Genomic DNA, 19151 nt, shown 5'->3' with positions numbered 1-19151 from the left:
CTATGAAAAAAATAACTACTACTTTTCTAAGTGACTGTCTTGGAAGCTTGGTCCATTTGTTTATTGTGTAATATGGAATTAACTGGACCATTCCTCAGTTACTTTAATCATATATTAATATAGTATCACGGCACTAATAAAGTCTGTTTCTCCGACAAGGATAAGATCAGTTGATCTTTTACTTTTCTCGTCCAAGCTGAAGATTTCAAACAAATATTATTAATATTATATATATATATATAATGAAAAACCTTAACCAATATCCTTTTACTGATATCAAACCTCTACAAACAGGTTCATTTAGCACAGTTTACAGAGCATGGTCCTATTCATTGAATAAATATGTTGCATTAAAAGTTGTACCTAAAGATAAAACATCACAAAATATTCTATATAATGAAGTTGAAATAATGAGAACTTTAGGTGACACACATCCTAATATCTGTCAAATGTTGGACTTCTTTGAAGATGAATTAAATTATATAATTGTATTGGAATACTGTGAATGTGGTGATCTATATGATTTTCTTGATATTGCCAAAAGACAAGGAGATTCTACTGCACCATCATTAATACAACTGAATTTTCAAACATTGACAAAACAACTCTTCTCTGCATTATATTATACTCATTCTTTGGGGATTGCTCATAGAGATATCAAGCCCGAAAATATCCTACTAACAAAAAATGGTGACATTAAATTAGCTGATTGGGGACATGCTACTTTTGAAGAGACTTCCACTGAATTCCATATTGGTACTGACAATTATCGTGCTCCAGAAACATTTTACGATAGGAATGGTTACAATACAAAAGTATCAGATTATTGGTCCCTCGGTGTAACAATTCTTTCACTAATATTTGGTCAAAGTCCGTTTAAATCTGCTGCCTTGAATTTAAATAATACTCCCGAAAAATATTCGAGAGAAACAAATTCATGTTCCAATTTCCATTATTACTTAAAAAACCCTTATCAGTTTATCAATGACTATTATCTGGCACCAATACTTGCAGTTAGGGATAAACAACCGTGTAACTATCGCAATGGTAGAGCAGCAACTTTTGTATGGGAAGATATGGTTAATATACATTATGTGATGAGTTTTTGCTATATTATAGTAGATACATTAATCACTATCGATGTCAAAAAAAGAAATTTTTTCAAGTGTATTGATGTGTGTGATGTTTTTTGGTCCATATATCAAGGACAGCATTCAAAAGGTAAATTTGTGCAATTGCATATATACAAGGAAAGTTTATCTACACCAACATCCTTACGAGAATTACAAAAATGTTTATCTGTTGACAAGAACACATCTTCTTTAAATTCACATGCATCCACACACTCATTAACGATCGCTACTCTAGATGAAAATAACAAAAGATTTTATAATAATACAGTAACACATAATCCAGGAGATGGGATTCCCAATGGTGTGACTCCTATTCGTCATTCTAATAATTTTCCATATAAAGACGTTGCAAACGTTGCTTATAACATTACATCACATACATCATTATACAATCAAGTAGCATAATATTATCTCAGCACACAGAAAATTGTCATTTCTTTGTAGAAAGTAACAATAATAAATTAGTTACTTTCTACAAAGATCAATTTTTTCAATATTTATAGAACACGGACATTTATGTAATAATATAGAACCATTTATCAAAAAATAGACAAACAAAAGTGTTATATATACATATATATGTATGTATATTCATATGCTTTTCTGCCACCTTATTATCATCATGATGATTATATTTGTGCAAAATGTTTTGTAATCATTGAAACCGAACTCACCAATGTATACAAAACGTGCCAAAATTAAATCATATTTTAACAAATTGATACATTAGTAGTATTTTCGTTATCACTTTTCAAATGATAAAATTCAATATTCTCGATAGTATGTATCAATATCTTAGAATTATCAGAATTAAATTCGAATATAAAAGTACCTTTAACCATTCTATCATTTTTAATTTCAGTAAAATTTCCATCTTCTACTCTAACATATTGTGGCATGGTCAAAGGAAGGTTGTAGTTACTACCACTACCATCACCATTATTACGAATATTATTATTTTTATTTAGTTGATTTGGGGAAGTTTTCCACTTAATTAACAATTTATCATTTTTGGTAATAAAAAGTTTATTTTGTGAGAGTTGACTTGACTTGATTTGATTAATTGATATTATATTCAATTTATGTGGTAGATGATCTTTACCATGATCCAAAAGAAACCTATTGCATAATACTCGTAGAGTGTTTAAACAGGTTAAATATTGTAACTGACCAGACAAAGCAGGTAAGATCGGTAAACTTAAGGGAAATAATCTTAGTTTAATATTAGTGTCTAAATACTCTTTGGATAGGTTACATAAAAGTAAATTCGGTATACCATCATTTTTCAAAAAAGTGGTTATCCGTCCTAAATTGACTAACTTAATTTGTTGTGACATATTACTGATTTTAAAATTAAAATGAAACCAAAATTAAATTTTAAGCCATTACCTTAATAATATTTTTCTTGACTCCCTCTCTTCTCTCCCTCACAATTAATTCTAATCTTGTTGTATGACAATAGTATATCTGAGAATAACTACAAACCTAAAAATTGTGTAAAAAATGATACTTGAGAACAATTATAACATGTTTAGTTAGACAATAAAAACTATACAATATAAAAAAAAAGATATAATCTCCATGCCAGGTATATTTGATCATATCAAAAATTGCTCGAGATTAAGACAGCAAATCAAAACAAATAACCTTGACACATTCAGTCATAACACCTTCCTTTCCCCCCCTTATTTTTTTCTCTTTATTGTCACATTTTTTGCTTATAAGAAGAAAAAAAAAATCTCCGAAGATTTTATTTGTGTGGATTGTACAAAGACAAAAAAAAGACATCTTCCACAGTTCGAACGTCAGTTCAAATCACTCAGAGCTAATTTTTGTAAAGAAAAGGACAAACGACAAATCCCAATGAACTCGGAAATGTCGGAATACAACTTTTATTACACCCATACATTCACCAAAAAAGCAATAAAGAATAAGAAAAATTTTTCCTCATTGTATATTTTTAGAAGTGGCTATAATATTTCAAAATCTTATTATTAATTAAAACAATTGAAATTCTTTTTTCAGAGCCGTTTGCTATTGTCTAAATTTTTTGTATTGTCTTACTTTTTTTTCTTTTTTAAAGAATTTATAATATATAGAACGGCTCTAAAAATTAATTACAATAGAAAAATACTAATTATTATGGATGTATTGTAAAGTTGACAATGTAATTGACACATTATTTTTTTAGTATGCTGTTAATGAGTAAAACACAGAGGTAAACAATAGTTGTTACACAGTTTTTTCGACTAACTTATACATAAATTTACACAGTTTTTGATATATATATATATATATTTTCTTTTTCTTTTATTTTTTTTTTTTTGCTTATAATAATACTTTCAAAAAAATTTCAGAAGCACAACAATTCACATACTTCCACATTTTTTAGCGTTGTTTTTTAGAAGTACTTGGCTTTGTCTATTCTCCTTTAACTCCCTAACGATGACTAAACATTAATCCAGCATGAACAAATGAAACTATATATATATGTGTATATAGATAGATAATCACTTACGACCTTAATAAAGAGTCTCCTAGTCTCTTGCTTCTAATGTAGATTGTATCATGGTGAACCAAACAAACTAAACAAAATTAGCATACAATTGCGTATATATACAAATCACTATATATACTGTACAATATGTCGGAGGTAAAGAAAAACACATTTATTTCTCAACTGAATGTATTTAACAAAGAAAATTATTCTTTTAAGAAGCCATCAAATTCTATAACATCGTATACTTCTGATTCCGGCGAAACATCCGATATTGAAGCAGGCCAACAATTTACAACAGAATTAGATCAAGGTGAAAAAAGAATTGGTTTACTATCATGTATTGGTTTGATATGTAACCGTATGTTGGGTACTGGTGTCTTTGCTGTCTCTTCTACCATTTATACCCTTTGTGGTTCTGTAGGTCTATCTTTGATCATGTGGGCCGTTGGTGCTATTATTTCTCTTGCCGGTCTATATGTTTATATGGAATACGGTACTGCTATACCCAAAAATGGTGGTGAGAAGAATTATTTAGAAGCTGTATTTAGAAAACCCAAATTTTTTGTTACTTCAATGTACGCCGCATATGTATTTTTTTTAGGTTGGGCAGCGGGTAACTCTGTCAATACTGCTGTTATGTTTTTAACTGCTGCAGATGCCAACATCACTAAATGGAACCAAAGAGGTATTGCTGTTGCTGTCATCTCTTTCGCTTTCTTAGTCAACTCTATTAACGTGAAACTTGGCATCTATTTGCAAAATATTTTAGGTATCTTTAAGGTGGGTATTATCATTTTTATCTCGGTTACAGGTTGGGTTGCCTTAGGTGGTGGTCTTAAGGACGGTTACCATACAGATAATTTTCATGATGCCTTCGCAGGATCAGAAAAGGCTAGTGCATATGGTATTGTTAATGCATTATATAATGTTATTTGGTCCTTTGTTGGTTACAGTAATGTCAATTATGCCTTAGGTGAGGTTAAAGATCCAGTAAGAACATTGAAGATTGCTGGCCCAACTTCATTGATCTTCTTAGCTATCCTTTATATCTTTGTTAATATTGCTTATTTTGCTGTCGTACCAAAGGAAAAATTGATCTCTTCTAAATTAGTTTTAGCCGCAGACTTTTTCGATATTGCATTTGGTGGTCATGCAAAGAGAGCAGCAGCAGCATTTGTTGGTTTAAGTGCTTTAGGTAATGTTTTAGCTGTTATTTTCTCTCAAGGTAGAATCATTCAACAGCTGGGCCGTGAAGGTGTTTTACCATTCTCAAAGTTTTTTGCTACATCTAAACCATTTAATTCTCCAATGGTAGGTCTTTTCCAACATTTCATTATTTGCTTGATTACAATTCTAGCACCACCACCAGGAGATGCTTACAACTTCATTATGAATCTAATTTCCTATCCATTGAATATTATTAACTTTGCCATTTCAGTAGGTTTGTTATGGATTTATTATCAAAGAAGCCAAGGTAAGATTGAATGGAATCCACCCATCAAAGCTGGTGTTTTCATAACATCATTCTTTGCTTTGACAAACTTGTATTTAATCGTCTGTCCCTACGTTCCACCAACAGCTGGAGAATCTGTCTATGAATCGCTACCATATTGGATTCAGTGTGTAGTCGCATGGGGGGTCTTCGCTTTTGGTGGCTGTTACTACTTAGTTTGGGCGCAAATATTGCCAAGAGTTGGTCATTACAAGTTGGTGACTAAGGATGTGTTGGGTGAAGATGGATTCTGGAGAGTTAAAATCATTAAAGTGTATGATGATGAGTCTAAAAATGACCAAGATGTTCTAGATTATATTAATAACAACCCTAATATTGATTCTTCTGATACAAATACACTAAGCAAGGGTGAACAGATTGAATACATAGTTAGTGGTAAAGAATCAAATAAAGAAGAACATGAAAACAGCTCTTTCCATGAAAGACAAAAATACTAATATTTGTTTTTCCTACAGAACAGAAGAAGAAAGGAATCGATTGTAACATTTATATTTAGATAATATTTGTTCTTCACTTGTATCATATTGCGCGGATGACTACTTCTTCTCTTCCTTTTTAGTACATCTATACTTATGTATCAAGTATACTATTTTGCATTTAAATATGGACATATAAATATTCTATCTTTAATTTAAAATATTTTCACTTTTTTTATACTTGGATTTCTATGAACTCTTATATCAAAAATGTTCTATACATACTGCAATACAGGAAGAAAAATTATATAGTTGGTCAACGTTTCAACAAGTTCTTTTAACCGTCCCAAACCATTATTGTTTAGAAAAGACGGGGAACATGCTTAACAACCAATCATTTATTATATATTATATAAATAATGAATTTTTACTAAGTTAACCGATCTAAAAAAATAATTTCCTACCATACATTGACTGTGGTATCTCTTCTTAAATCTTTGCATCATTTATACAAGTAGTATGAAATACATGATTCATTAAGAATTTGGCAACGTCTACATATATATAATTCGATGGCGGAAATAACCCGGCGAAAATAAAACTCGTTGTGAAAACCAAATGATGTATAAATTATTTTTCGTGTTTTTAAAATGAAAAAAACTAACAATCAAAAATAAATAGGTGTAAAAAAAAATTAGAATAAACAAAATAGATTTATAAGACAGCATCTACTACTACTATTTCAATTAACTATCTGAGTTGGTATGCTATACACTGAAAACTACAATCACAATTAACTAAAGACAAACATAATTTTTTTTTTTAAACATTCCACTACCCTTCTTTCTCTTTTCATTTCTCTTAAAATACCACTCTTCCTATTCAAATACTTTGTGTACATGTACTATGGTGGATGTTGATAAGGATGAATTAGAAAAGACATTACGTGTCTTTCAAAAAGAATTTTATACTTTAAAAGATGAAAGTGATAATTTGATATTCCCTGTTTTCAATACTCTACCATTAAAAAAAGAATATCCAGATTACTATGAAGTTATCAAAAAACCTGTTTCATTAAATACTTTGAAAAAAAGAGTTCCTCATTATACAGACCCTCAGCTGTTTTTAAATGATATTGTACAGATGACATGGAATGCAAGAATTTATAATGCACCTGAGTCCATAATATATATATACGCAAGAATACTCGATGCTTACATTAGAAAGACTGTTGTCCCTAAATTAATTAAGAAATACCCTCATGTCGTATACCCTAACCCTGGACCCTTACCTGAACCTGAAGATAATAAAATTCAAGAGGATATGTTGGCAAAATATGGTGGAATACCATTACAAACTGAACTACCAAAAAAGAAGGATAGTATTGAACAAATAGAAAATGATTCTGAACATCAAGGAATGAAAACAAGATTTAGAAGTACAAGACAGAGTGAAAGAAATACAAACAACAATCATATTTCACAACAACAGGGAAAACAGCAGAGTAGCCATGATGTTGTTTCTGGAACAACCCCCAATTCCATATCTTTACTATCAAAAAAGGATAAACTTGATGACATGGGTACTGAAACTGCTCAATCTTATACATCTAACAATTCATCACAATCATCTCTTTACCAAATGAACGAAGCGACACAATTATCGTCACTTCAAAATCAGACCCAATTTCCATCACATCGAAATCCAGCTATACTTCAATGGCAGTTTCCAATAATAAGACAAGGATCAGATAATCAGTCTATGTCTAGGAGTCGGGGCAGGCCGCACAAGTTACGTTCCCCAGAAAGTTCTCCTTCTGTTACGCCTACCTACTCATATTCAAAAAATGCCCAACATAAGTTATATACCAAACGTGGTAGACCTCCTGTTATTGATTTGCCATATTTACAGAGAATCAAAAACATTTTAAAGAATTTGAAAAAAGAACGTGACCTTAAACAAAAATTATGGATAACAGCACCATTTGAAAGACTACCTGGTGAATTTCAAAGTGAAACAATTAAAAAATCAATTCCTGATCCCTTATGTTTAGATGATATAAGAAAAAAAGCAAAACATCGTAAATACAAGGACTTTCAAAGTTTTCAAAATGATATAATGCAAATGCTGAGCACGTTTAAATTATTTTATAAGGACAATAACACTATGTTAAGAAATATTTCAAACTTAGAATCCGTATATGCCAATTTGGCAAGAATAGAGCTAGCTAAACCAGATCGTTCTTTCCTTCCAGAAGGTGAAGTTAGAATTCCATATGAAGATGTAACCGTTAACAATATCACATATCATATTGGTGATTGGGTATTCATAAGGAATCCAACTGATGAAAACAAACCTATTGTTGGGCAAATCTTTAGAATTTGGAGTATGCCGGATGGAAGTAAATGGTTCAATGCATGCTGGTATTTTAGACCTGAACAAACTGTTCATAGAGTTGATAGATTATTTTATAAGAATGAAGTTATGAAGACTGGTCAATACAGAGATAGCTTAGTAACTGACTTGGTAGGTAAATGTTATGTGGTTCATTTTACTAGATACCAAAGAGGTGATCCTGATATTAAACTTGAAGGTCCGATGTTTATTTGCGAATTTCGTTATAATGAGACAGATAAAGCCTTTAACAAGATTAGAACATGGAAAGCTTGCCTACCAGAAGAGTTACGTGATCAAGATGAACCTACTATACCTATTGGTAGTCGAAAATTTTTTAAATATCCTTCTCCAATTAGACATTTGTTGCCTCCTAATGCAACACCGAACGATCCAATACCAGAACCTGTTGAGGGTGTACCGGATGGACCACCATTGGTTGGTGCCGTATATATTAGACCTCCATTAAAACGGGATGATCTAGGTGAATATGCATCAAGTCCAGATTCTCCTAGGCACATCATTAGACCTGGAGAACCCTATGGTGAAGGTAAAATAGATTTTGAGATGGGTACATTAACAGTTTCTGCGTCTGCCGTTGGTAAAGTAAGCTACTATCAAGCTAGAAAGGCACAAGCTACCTTAGTTGCTGAGGCGAATGCAGGGAAAATACACTCTCAAGTACATACAGGAATTGATAATAGTGCATTCAATAACCTGAATATACACAACTTCAACAAAAGTCCAATCACTGGAATTGATGGAAACAATAGTAATAGTATCCAGTTGGATAACAGGATTACGTTTCAGAAGTTGAAACAAAGACAATTACAAAAAATACAAGATCAACAAGATCAACAACGCCAACAACACATGAGTAATCATGCTACTAATTACAATCTCACCAATGTTATTAACAATATGTCTTCCTTGGCCTCTAAGAATGCTTTAACACCAATAGATATAGATTCACCTGGTGCATACACTCTACCAATAAGTATTACAAAAGGTGTTGAAACTCTACAACATTTATATGGTATAGATGGAAGGAAACTAATAGATAGATCTATCCCTCGGAAAAGAAATCAAGGTGACGTTGTATGGTTTAAAGGTCCAAGCACCCGTATTGAAGAACGAGTTTTAAACATGGGCACTTCAAATCATTCTGAATTCTCACTATATAATATATTTCCATGGAACCAAAAGAAACCCCACCTAGACTATAAGGAGATTGAAGAAGAGGTAACTGAACATATAAGACATACTAGACACAATAAAAGAAAAGATGTTTTTGAAGATGATGTCGAATTCAAATTGCCAGATGAAAATGAAAATAAAGAAGATATTAAATATGTTTCAGGAACCTATGCACTTGGACTACGACCATCTGCCACATTTATGGCCCACAAATTAAATAAAAGTGGGATTCATTAAGATCATAATCCACTTATACTCTGATCATTCTGTGACCAAGGTGACGACAACAGAAGCCAGAAATACAAATATGGAAATATTATTAATCTAGTAAAAAAATTTTTTATAGATTTTACTTTTATATAATGAGAGAGAATTGTAATGAAGTAAAAACATATGTATCATTATATATCTATAAAATATTGATTGCATAAATCATTTAAGGGATTAAGTTGTTACCATTATTATTATTAATGTCAACACCGATGTTAATATTATTAATTGAGTTGAGGCGATTTTTATTTATGAGTGAGCTTATAAGATATGCATTCCATTTATGTATTTTAATGAAAATTGACTTATCATTAGTTAAAGTTATCAAATTTTTAGCAATCTTTGTTTTATTAGCTCTTAAATAGTTTGATATAAAAAGATTATTATTATTATTATTATTATTATTATTATTATTATTATTATTATTATTATTATTATTATTATTATTATTATTATTATTATTATTATTATTACTGTTTTTGTTGTTATTACTGTTAGTAATACCTAATTTATTTTTTGATAACTTCTCTCTATTTGATCTGTCTATCGCAATTTGATGGAGTTCTTTTATATGATTTATAATTTTTTTAAATCCTAATAAAATGAAATTCCAGTTTTGTGATAAAAGATCCATTGCAAATTCAATATTTGGTTGATCAATAGTCAAAATCAGACAATACCTCCTTTCATTACCTCTTGCATTTTCATCATACAATTTAAAGCCCATGGACAGATTCAAACCTCTAATATCATCGTAGAAAACAAATGGGGAACAATCATATATCATAGTCTCTTCAGAAAACACTTTCCTTGTTATCGAATTCAACTTTTGGAATCTTATGGACGAATATTGTGTAGTGACAAAAGCATGGTTATTTAAAATGGACCTCATGGATCTGATAGCATCATTGATTTCTGGTTCAGAATTATCAGTTGAAGCTGGATTTGGGGGGAACCATAGAAGACATGAATCACAGTATGAGTCGATTGGGTAATTAGGTACCAACAATTCTTCTCCCCCAGTTACATTAAAGGCATCCTTAACTGAATTTGGTATACTTTTGATCTCGGATTTATCCTCATCATTATCTTGATTATTGCTTGTAAATGTGACATTATCTGATTGTCTTTCGTCAATGTTATTATTAGAAGTAATACCAGAATTACTACATTGAGTCACACATATAATTCGAGGTCCATGTTTATCGCAGAAATGAGTTAAAGAAATTAACACTGTAGAAAAATAATCCATTGAGTAACATAAAGAACAGTCACATCCACATATAATAACCAAATTCCTAATAGCTGCACCAGAATGATATTTTAAATGATAAAACCCAAGCAACCTTTTCCTTTAAACGTAATATCGTACATCTACTAATTTCAAATTTTCTCTCTATTTTTTTTTTAAGAGGTTGCTATTATTACTGTTTATTCTGCAAATTACTACCATAAAAAACAAACACTAGATATACTGCTTTCTGTTGGGAGAAGGGAATGAAGCAGAATAGGTCTTTACAAGTTTCAAGTTTACAGAGGGAAAGGGAGGAAGATACATATTCATATTTCTCAAACACAGACATTCTCTTTGTTTCTGTATTTTTCCTAATATTAAGCTAAACTTTGCAGATGGAATTGTTCATACTGTGGTGTGTGGATGTAGAAGATATATCTGCGAGAATATTTCGATGTCGGCTTTTTACTTTTTTTTTTTTATTTTCTTCTGTCGTTTTGTTACTTTTTTCTTCAATTTTGATGTAATTAATAATATGCAGGTATCTTCGAGCTGCTATTTTTTTATTCTTTTACTCAACTGTTGCAGATGAAACACATCAAGAAAAAAAAAGCGTGTGTATATATATGTATTTATGTATGTGTGCATTTGTATATTTGTATTTCAGCTGATTAATGTGTATTGGCAAGAATATTAGTTGGTTGGGAAATTTTTCTAAGTTCAGAATTTATAAGGCGAAAAAATAGTAGGATCCATTTAGAGAAGCTCTTATGTGTGCCAGAAAGTTAAAATACGCAGCAGGTGATGATTTACATCTATATGCTACGCCAAAGGAATCCCTTGAAGCATCCAGGAAAGAGATTGAAGAGAAGGAAAGATGGAGACAGGTAATTGAAAAACAAGAAAGATTGAAAAAATTGGCTGAAGAGCAAAGCTGGATACGAAGAAATCAATCTAATTCATACCAAGATTCAAATATACGACATAATGGGAGCAGAACTGTTTCTGGACCAGCCAGTATGATATCAGGACAACTAAATCATAATCGAAACAACAATAACCATAATACCAATGGGAATTTCCATATTTCAGAAAATATTGAAAGTAATCACTCTATGCCTCCCACTGGATCTGTATTATCATCTAGACATAAAAAGACAAGACCACCACCTATTCCAATACAAAAGGGTAATGCATCCACTTTTTCATTATCGCCCCATCATAATGTATTTAATAACAACACTAGTACCAGAAGTGATGTCAGCAGTAATAGAAGTCGTTCTTCATCGCCAAACAAGCTTCTGTCGCCAAACTCTAAGGAATCTTCTACTGAAAGAGATATTAAAATAGCTAAACAGTTATTTAACAACCATGATATTAAACGTAAGGGTAGGTTGACAGCAGAGGAATTGCAGAATTTGTTGCAAAATGATGATAGTAGCAGATTTTGTATCTCATCTATAGATTCAATAATTGAATATTTCGGACAGTCTAGGTTTGGTACAATCAATGAAACAGAGTTTATATCGTTGTACCAAAAGATTAAATATTGGAGGAAAGTTTATGTAGATAATGATATTAACTATTCCTTATCGATTAATGTGACAGAATATTATAATTGCTTACAAGAATTGAAATACCTTATTCCATTCGAGATTAGCGAAAAATTGTTTAACCAATACGCTGAGTTCAATATAAATAAAACAGATATGAATAGTAAAGAATTAAAATTTGATAAATTTGTGGAAAGTTTGATTTGGCTAATGAAATTGACTAAAATATTTCGTAAATATGATGTTAAGCATGACGGTGTAGCGAATATTGCTTATAAAGATTTTATTGAAACAACTATATATTTAGGTAGATTTCTACCACACTAACAATTGGGAAAAAAATAAATTTAATGTAGATACGTACATATATGCATATATACATACACACATATATATTTGTATGCGTGTATTCCTCATGGTTTTTCTTCATATTATATTGCATTTTATTTAATATATTAAATGTAACTTGTGCATATTTTTTATATTTTTGGAATACGTCACACTAAAAAAATAACAAAAAAAAGGAAGAAGAAAAAACGCGAATAACAACTGAAAAGTGTCACAAATTCAAAAAAAAATATATACAAATATATATAATAGATGAAGATACAAACAAAGATACCCACAGACACAAGAAAATACAATAATATAGTTACTATTATGAAAAACAATCTAAATAAAATTAATCAAATCAATGATGTCTCTGAAAATGCATATATCCCAAATATGCTCCCTTATTTAATTCAAAATTATTTCAGAGAAAATAGACTAAAAATTTCTTCTCATTTGGATGATATGCAGATAGAAGAATTTTTGTCAAAAGACTCGAATAATATAAAAGAAACAGAAAAAGGAGAAGTTAAAAACTCAGAAGGAAATATTAGCAATCTTTCTAATCTATTAACCCAAAGAGACAGAATATATTATGAAAGGGGAATAAATTTTAACATATTGATATGTGGCCAAAGAGGAGTTGGTAAGACAACAATTCTTGAGAAACTCTTTGATATTGATTTATCCATAAATAGAGAATATCCAAATTATAAAGAGGAAATCGAATTAAGATATAACAATAGTAGTAATAATATTGATAATAGTATTATTAACAATGGAATAATCATCAAATTGGGAATTACTGAAATATCAAACTTTGATAATAATAAAATAAACAACTCATTTTCCTGGATTTCTATTATTAATGAAATAAATAAACACAGCAATCAATGTTGCAAAGAGAGACAAAGACTACATCGAGATCGTAAACCAAGTCAAGATAAAAAGATACACGTGTGTTTATATGTCATGGAGCCGAACCAAATTTCTGCAATAGACATAATTACCATGAAAATGGTAGGCCAAATTATTACAATGATCCCAATCATTAATAAAATAGATATAATTAGTGATACTGAAGAATTGAATAGAATAAAAGATGAAATGCAAAGATTGTTCAAAATATATGATATAACCTCCTTTCAAAACATTAGTAGTAAAAATGATAACCTAGATCCAATATTTATTCACCAAGACGACAGTTCAGATTTGAAAAAAATGGTCATTGATAAAAATATGATTGAATTGATTGATAATGATGTTGTTTATGATTTAAATATTTGCAATTTTGAAAGAGACCAACCCAATGGTTTCTGGTGGGGAGAGAATTTATTTTCAAAACAAATAAATTTACAAAAAAAATATAGAGAATTAATTGAGTTACAGGATAAAAAATTTCAAGAATGGATCAAAATGTTAATTCAAAAACAAAAAAGATGCAATTCTGTAATTGAACAGTTACTAAATCGAATTAATTTAATTAGAAAAGAGTGTCATATATTAGAAGACAGATTAGTTACACTCCATGAATCTAATAAATATCTGTCCAATAAAGAAACCACATATACTACTAATTGTAATAATAGTAGCAAAACACTTGTCGTAACCAATAAAACTAGTGATAGTAGCGATAATAATAAAAACGAGTATGAGTCTGAATACAGTAATAATTATAGTATCAATCTAAATCAACAAAGGAGAAACACAAATAAAAGTAAAAATCCAATTAAAAATGGACATTACCTTACAGAGAATATTAGGGTTATGCGATACTAAAAACGAAAAAAAAAAAAAAAACAAAAAAGCAAAACGTTTCAAATTTCTAATGATTTTAAGACCTAAAACAAAATATGAGATAAACAAAAAAAAATTAAAACATTTTTTTATGAGGGTAACATCCCGAAGTGCTTATTTATTATTATTTATTTATTTTTCTTTCTCTCTCTCTCTTTATATATAAAAGCGCACAAGTGCAAAAAAGTTTGGAAGACATAACTTTTCCTTTCGTTCCAGTCTTTTCTCCTTGACACCTCTTACTCCTGCCAAGAAGATAAAAGAGACATTAATTGAGTCAAAGCAAAGTAGAGAGTGGGGGAACTGTCTATAGACAGGATAATTATAATATCGATGTTTGGTGTGTATGGCTCTATATTATTCTCTATTATTTCCTAATTAAATCATTTACTGTTTGATGTCTTTGTTAGCATGAATTTCTTCTCTCTCTCTCTCTCTCTCTTTCTTATTCAGTCTTTTTTTATTTTTATTTTTATTTTTATTTTTGTTGGCTTTTGCTTTCTTTACTTTTAAATGAGAAACATAATGATGAATACTTTATCATATAGCATTTTTTTTTCTGGCATCTCTAATGTTAGGATGGGAAGTTTAAGTACAACTCATTCGATGAATACAACCTTATGACTATTATCTGAAATTGATTTAAGAATAAAGAAAAGAAGCAAGACAAAGATAAGACTAAGTAATTTAGAAGAGAGTTACAGTATTGTGCTCTTGGTGTAGTCTATATGTGAGTAGTGTAATTATTTCATCCGATCTGCTTGCTTTGGATAGATATTAAGCGGTTTAAAATTGATGAAGAAAGTAGTAATGGGTCATCCTAGTAATCTTGTATTTGATTTTCCTTGTATTTATATGCAGTATATTATTATTTCTTTTTTTTCTTGACTCATTGACATGTCCACGAACTCTTATTACTGTTGTTGTTATTACTACTATAGAACAAGGAAAACAATTAGGAGTAATAGAGCAAAGAACAGTGCTATGAAATTATAGTGCATTTTAAATCGTCTTTTATTCTTTGTGGGAGGTGTGAGGAAATTTGCTAGTGCACATATCAAGTTGGCATATATACATTCACACACCAATAGTATGACTGTATATATCGGGGTTTAAAAGTTACCAATAGTAATGTAATGTAAGGATCTTAAAACTGTATATCCAACTTTTTTTAACTAAACCCTAATTATATTAATTTGAGCAAAACAACAAAATGATATCTATAAACAGTTACACATACGTAGCATGTATGACTTTACTATTAATTAATTATTCATTTTTATTTACATTTCATGATTAGCAGAATGCTTCTTCTATTTTTTTACCTGCTTGCACAATGCTGAATATAGCCCTAACTCCAAATAAGTATAAGGGAGCCTAAGAAGACGGTAATAAATATTGTTTTCCACCCAACCTTTTTCTTTTCCTGGTCTATTAGTTTGTTAATTTTGGTCCCTAATCTTTTCTTGCGGGGAGAGGAGCTGTTACTACTTTTTTCAACCTTAATGTGAGTGACAGATATTGTTCTTTTTTTTTTTTTTTTTTTTTTTCATCTATCTCTCTCTCTCTCTATCGTTTACAACAAAACAAAACAAGACAAAACAAGAAAAGACAAAGAAAGAGAGAGCCATTACAAAAATATAGTCGAAGAAATTTCATGGAAGGTTCTTATTTTTTTTTTCTTCTTTCTTTTTTTCGGAGTTGTGTACACATAGACTGTCTTCTGTCTTTCTTTTCTTTCTATCATTTTTTTTAATTTGTTAAGAAAAAAGAAGAATACATGTACCTTTTACTGATTTAAGAAGGATGCACAAAGAAAATTCACTTGTAACGTACACATAAAAACATTAAAAACATCATGATCCATTCATTATTTTAAAAAAAAGGGAAAAAAAGAAATATACCTTAATTACTCAATGATTCATATCAAAAAAGAAAAGAAAAATTTAAGAAACGATATTGTACCAGTAATATTAACAATAATATACATATATATCAAACATATTGAAGTATAAAACTTGTTTTAGTATATCAACAGAGACAATATTTTGTATCTTACTTGTAAAATTAATGTATGTCCCGTTTTCAGGCTTATCATCTTGTAAAAAAAGAAAACAGAAACAAGAAAAAATAAAATAAAAAGAAACAAGACACAAACACCGAAAGAAAAGAGAGGGACGATTTCAAAATGTTTTCTACAGACCTAAATTTCCGGAAAATTAGGGCGATAAGTTTTATTAATAGTTTTTCTAAAAAAAAAAAAAAAGAAGGAAAGAAGGGAGGAAAGAAAAGAAAGAAAGATCCAAACGATAAAAAGAAAAACAAAATCTGTTGGAGTTCATTATTTCGGAGATACAATCTCATTTTGATATGACTTTCTTTTATTTATTTATTTATTTTTTGTTTCTTTGTTTTTCCCATCTTTCCCACCGAAAGGTCCCCAGAATTTCTAATTCTCTTGATATCAGCCTATATCGTTTATAACGTAAGAACAAAACAAAACAAAAAAAATAGCCTATTCGTTTATAGAAACAAAGGAAATAGACTCTTGCTTATGATTATTGTTAATTTGATAATAACATTAAACGATTCTTGTTCTTTTTTTGTTTCTTTTGTTCTCCCCTTTGTCATTTGTTTTAGACATAGCAAATTTGCTCTTGGAAAAAAACAAAAATGCTGAGATTTGGAAATATTTGACTATTTGCCGTACAAAAAAAAATCGTTTCCCACGTTCTATCTTATTTTCATTTTTATTTTATTTTCATTTTTACTTTATTTTCAACGATTCTTAAACGATTGGATCAAAAGTAATCTTGACAATAGATTAGCAACCAGTGGTATTTGCTGTGTCATTATATCGTATTTTATCAATTGATATATAGGAAAGCCTATATATACAATTTTATTTAGCTATCTATCTAAATATATATATATATATATATATATATATTCACTTAAAGAGACAAGTCAACAGGAGGAATAAAACCTTCTTTACACTGAGTCTCTTGTATCTGGAACAGCACGTATTTTCTTTCTACTCTTCTCACTAGTCTGACTTGTGAGAGAGAATACCCGAAAAATAAATAAGTAAATCAATAAGTCCATAGAAGGTGAAAAGAAAATCAACCACATTATAGATCGGATCCCACTTGATTTCATTTATATTTTTATTTATTTTTTACAAAAAAAAAATAGAAATTAAGGAAGGAAGAAACTTATAAATCTAAATAAATCAATAAACAGGTTTTTTCTGTACATTTGCTTTATATTATTAAAGAAAAAAAACGATAAAGAAATTAACAAAACAAAGATGGTATCCGCAGTTTTCAACAACTCAACTATCGCTGAGTTGGTCCAAGCAGAATCTTTCACTGAAACCCTACATAATGTTATGAAATATCAACCACAATTGAATATCATGGAACAATACTGGGCATCTTGGTACTCTTACATGAACAACGATGTCTTAGCTACCGGCTTAATGTTCTTCCTTTTACACGAAATCACGTATTTTGCTCGTTGTTTACCATGGTTCATCATCGATCAAATACCTTATTTCAGACGTTGGAAGATCCAACCAACTAAAATTCCATCTACTAAAGAACAATTATATTGTTTGAAATCTGTCCTTTTATCACATTTCCTTGTCGAAGCTATCCCAATCTGGACTTTCCACCCAATGTGTGAAAAATTAGGTATCTCCGTCGAAGTTCCATTCCCACACTGGAAGACTATGTGTTTTGAAATCGCCTTATTCTTCGTCTTGGAAGACATGTGGCATTACTGGGCTCACAGATTATTCCACTACGGTTTCTTCTACAAGTACATCCACAAACAACACCACAGATACGCTGCCCCATTCGGTTTGTCTGCTGAATATGCTCATCCTGTAGAAACTATGTCCTTAGGTTTCGGTACCGTCGGTATGCCAATCTTATACGTTTTATACACTGGTAACTTACATCTTTTCACCTTATGTATCTGGGTTGTATTAAGATTGTTCCAGGCTGTCGATTCTCACTCCGGTTACGATTTCCCATGGTCCTTAAACAAATTCTTGCCATTCTGGGCCGGTGCTGAACACCATGACTTACACCACCACTACTTCATTGGTAACTACGCTTCTAGTTTCAGATGGTGGGATTACTGTCTTGACACTGAAGCTGGTCCAGAAGCTAAATTGGCCCGTGAAGAAAAGATGAAGTTAAAGGCTAACAAGAATGCAAAGAAGAGAGTTTAAATAATATACTCCTCCCTCACCAGAGTCTTTTAATTGTTTTTCTTTTTTTTTTTAGTTGACTTGGTTTCTGCCTTTTTTTTTTTTTCATCTCTCTGTTATGTTTTATTCTATTTATATTTTTTTTTATTTTTTGTTAATGACCTAGATAGACCTTTTATTTTTCATCTTATTTATATAAATCTTTTTTCTTTTTTCATAATTTTATTTATATATATATCCTTTTGCTCTATATATATATATATGCGTATGTATATGTATATATGTACATGTATTATTTTTTTTATTAATACATATTTATATATAAGTGCACGTTTTTACATATCCTCTGTTATTTTGCGATCTTTTTTTGTATAAAATTGTAAGGCCATTTAAAAGAGTCCATTGTATCTTGTTCATTTTGTCATTTTTGTTACTGGCAACTCTCCTAGAAAACCTTCCTCATTTCTATTTTTATTCTACCCAATAAAAATTTACCAATCTTTTAAAAATGTATAAACAGCCTACACATACATGTATATATATAACACATGTCATTTTTTTTGTTATTATATATCGTTCAATCATACACTACTAA

At 30.1% G+C, this 19151-nt stretch overlaps 8 protein-coding genes across 8 annotated transcripts; 6 read left to right on the top strand and 2 right to left on the bottom strand.

Moving 5' to 3' along the window:
• Positions 1–242: 242 nt before the first annotated feature.
• FMP48 (protein kinase FMP48) lies at positions 243–1538 on the top strand (the record flags this gene model as incomplete). Its single annotated transcript, XM_064860571.1, has 1 exon — positions 243–1538. The coding sequence occupies one exon, from the start codon at positions 243–245 to the stop codon at positions 1536–1538; it is 1296 nt and encodes a 431-aa protein (XP_064717588.1).
• A 305-nt stretch (positions 1539–1843) lies between these two features.
• Positions 1844–2470, bottom strand: MCO32 (Mco32p; the record flags this gene model as incomplete). The annotated part of the gene is made up of 1 exon (XM_064860570.1): positions 1844–2470. The coding sequence occupies one exon, from the start codon at positions 2468–2470 to the stop codon at positions 1844–1846; it is 627 nt and encodes a 208-aa protein (XP_064717587.1).
• A 1307-nt stretch (positions 2471–3777) lies between these two features.
• MUP1 (Mup1p) lies at positions 3778–5583 on the top strand (the record flags this gene model as incomplete). The annotated part of the gene is made up of 1 exon (XM_064860569.1): positions 3778–5583. The coding sequence occupies one exon, from the start codon at positions 3778–3780 to the stop codon at positions 5581–5583; it is 1806 nt and encodes a 601-aa protein (XP_064717586.1).
• Positions 5584–6468: 885 nt separating this feature from the next.
• RSC1 (RSC subunit protein RSC1) lies at positions 6469–9390 on the top strand (the record flags this gene model as incomplete). The annotated part of the gene is made up of 1 exon (XM_064860568.1): positions 6469–9390. One exon carries the CDS (start codon positions 6469–6471, stop codon positions 9388–9390), a length of 2922 nt encoding a protein of 973 aa, XP_064717585.1.
• A 199-nt stretch (positions 9391–9589) lies between these two features.
• LST7 (Lst7p) lies at positions 9590–10675 on the bottom strand (the record flags this gene model as incomplete). The annotated part of the gene is made up of 1 exon (XM_064860567.1): positions 9590–10675. The coding sequence occupies one exon, from the start codon at positions 10673–10675 to the stop codon at positions 9590–9592; it is 1086 nt and encodes a 361-aa protein (XP_064717584.1).
• A 752-nt stretch (positions 10676–11427) lies between these two features.
• PEF1 (Pef1p) lies at positions 11428–12537 on the top strand (the record flags this gene model as incomplete). The annotated part of the gene is made up of 1 exon (XM_064860566.1): positions 11428–12537. One exon carries the CDS (start codon positions 11428–11430, stop codon positions 12535–12537), a length of 1110 nt encoding a protein of 369 aa, XP_064717583.1.
• A 273-nt stretch (positions 12538–12810) lies between these two features.
• SPR3 (septin SPR3) lies at positions 12811–14319 on the top strand (the record flags this gene model as incomplete). The annotated part of the gene is made up of 1 exon (XM_064860565.1): positions 12811–14319. The coding sequence occupies one exon, from the start codon at positions 12811–12813 to the stop codon at positions 14317–14319; it is 1509 nt and encodes a 502-aa protein (XP_064717582.1).
• Positions 14320–17647: 3328 nt separating this feature from the next.
• Positions 17648–18577, top strand: ERG25 (methylsterol monooxygenase; the record flags this gene model as incomplete). The annotated part of the gene is made up of 1 exon (XM_064860564.1): positions 17648–18577. One exon carries the CDS (start codon positions 17648–17650, stop codon positions 18575–18577), a length of 930 nt encoding a protein of 309 aa, XP_064717581.1.
• Between the last annotated feature and the right edge of the window lie 574 nt (positions 18578–19151).

This window comes from Arxiozyma heterogenica, assembly GCF_036370985.1.
Source record: "Arxiozyma heterogenica strain weizmannii chromosome Unknown scaffold_5, whole genome shotgun sequence".
Lineage (NCBI taxonomy): Eukaryota > Fungi > Ascomycota > Saccharomycetes > Saccharomycetales > Saccharomycetaceae > Arxiozyma > Arxiozyma heterogenica.
This window is presented reverse-complemented; position numbering and strand designations above follow the sequence as displayed.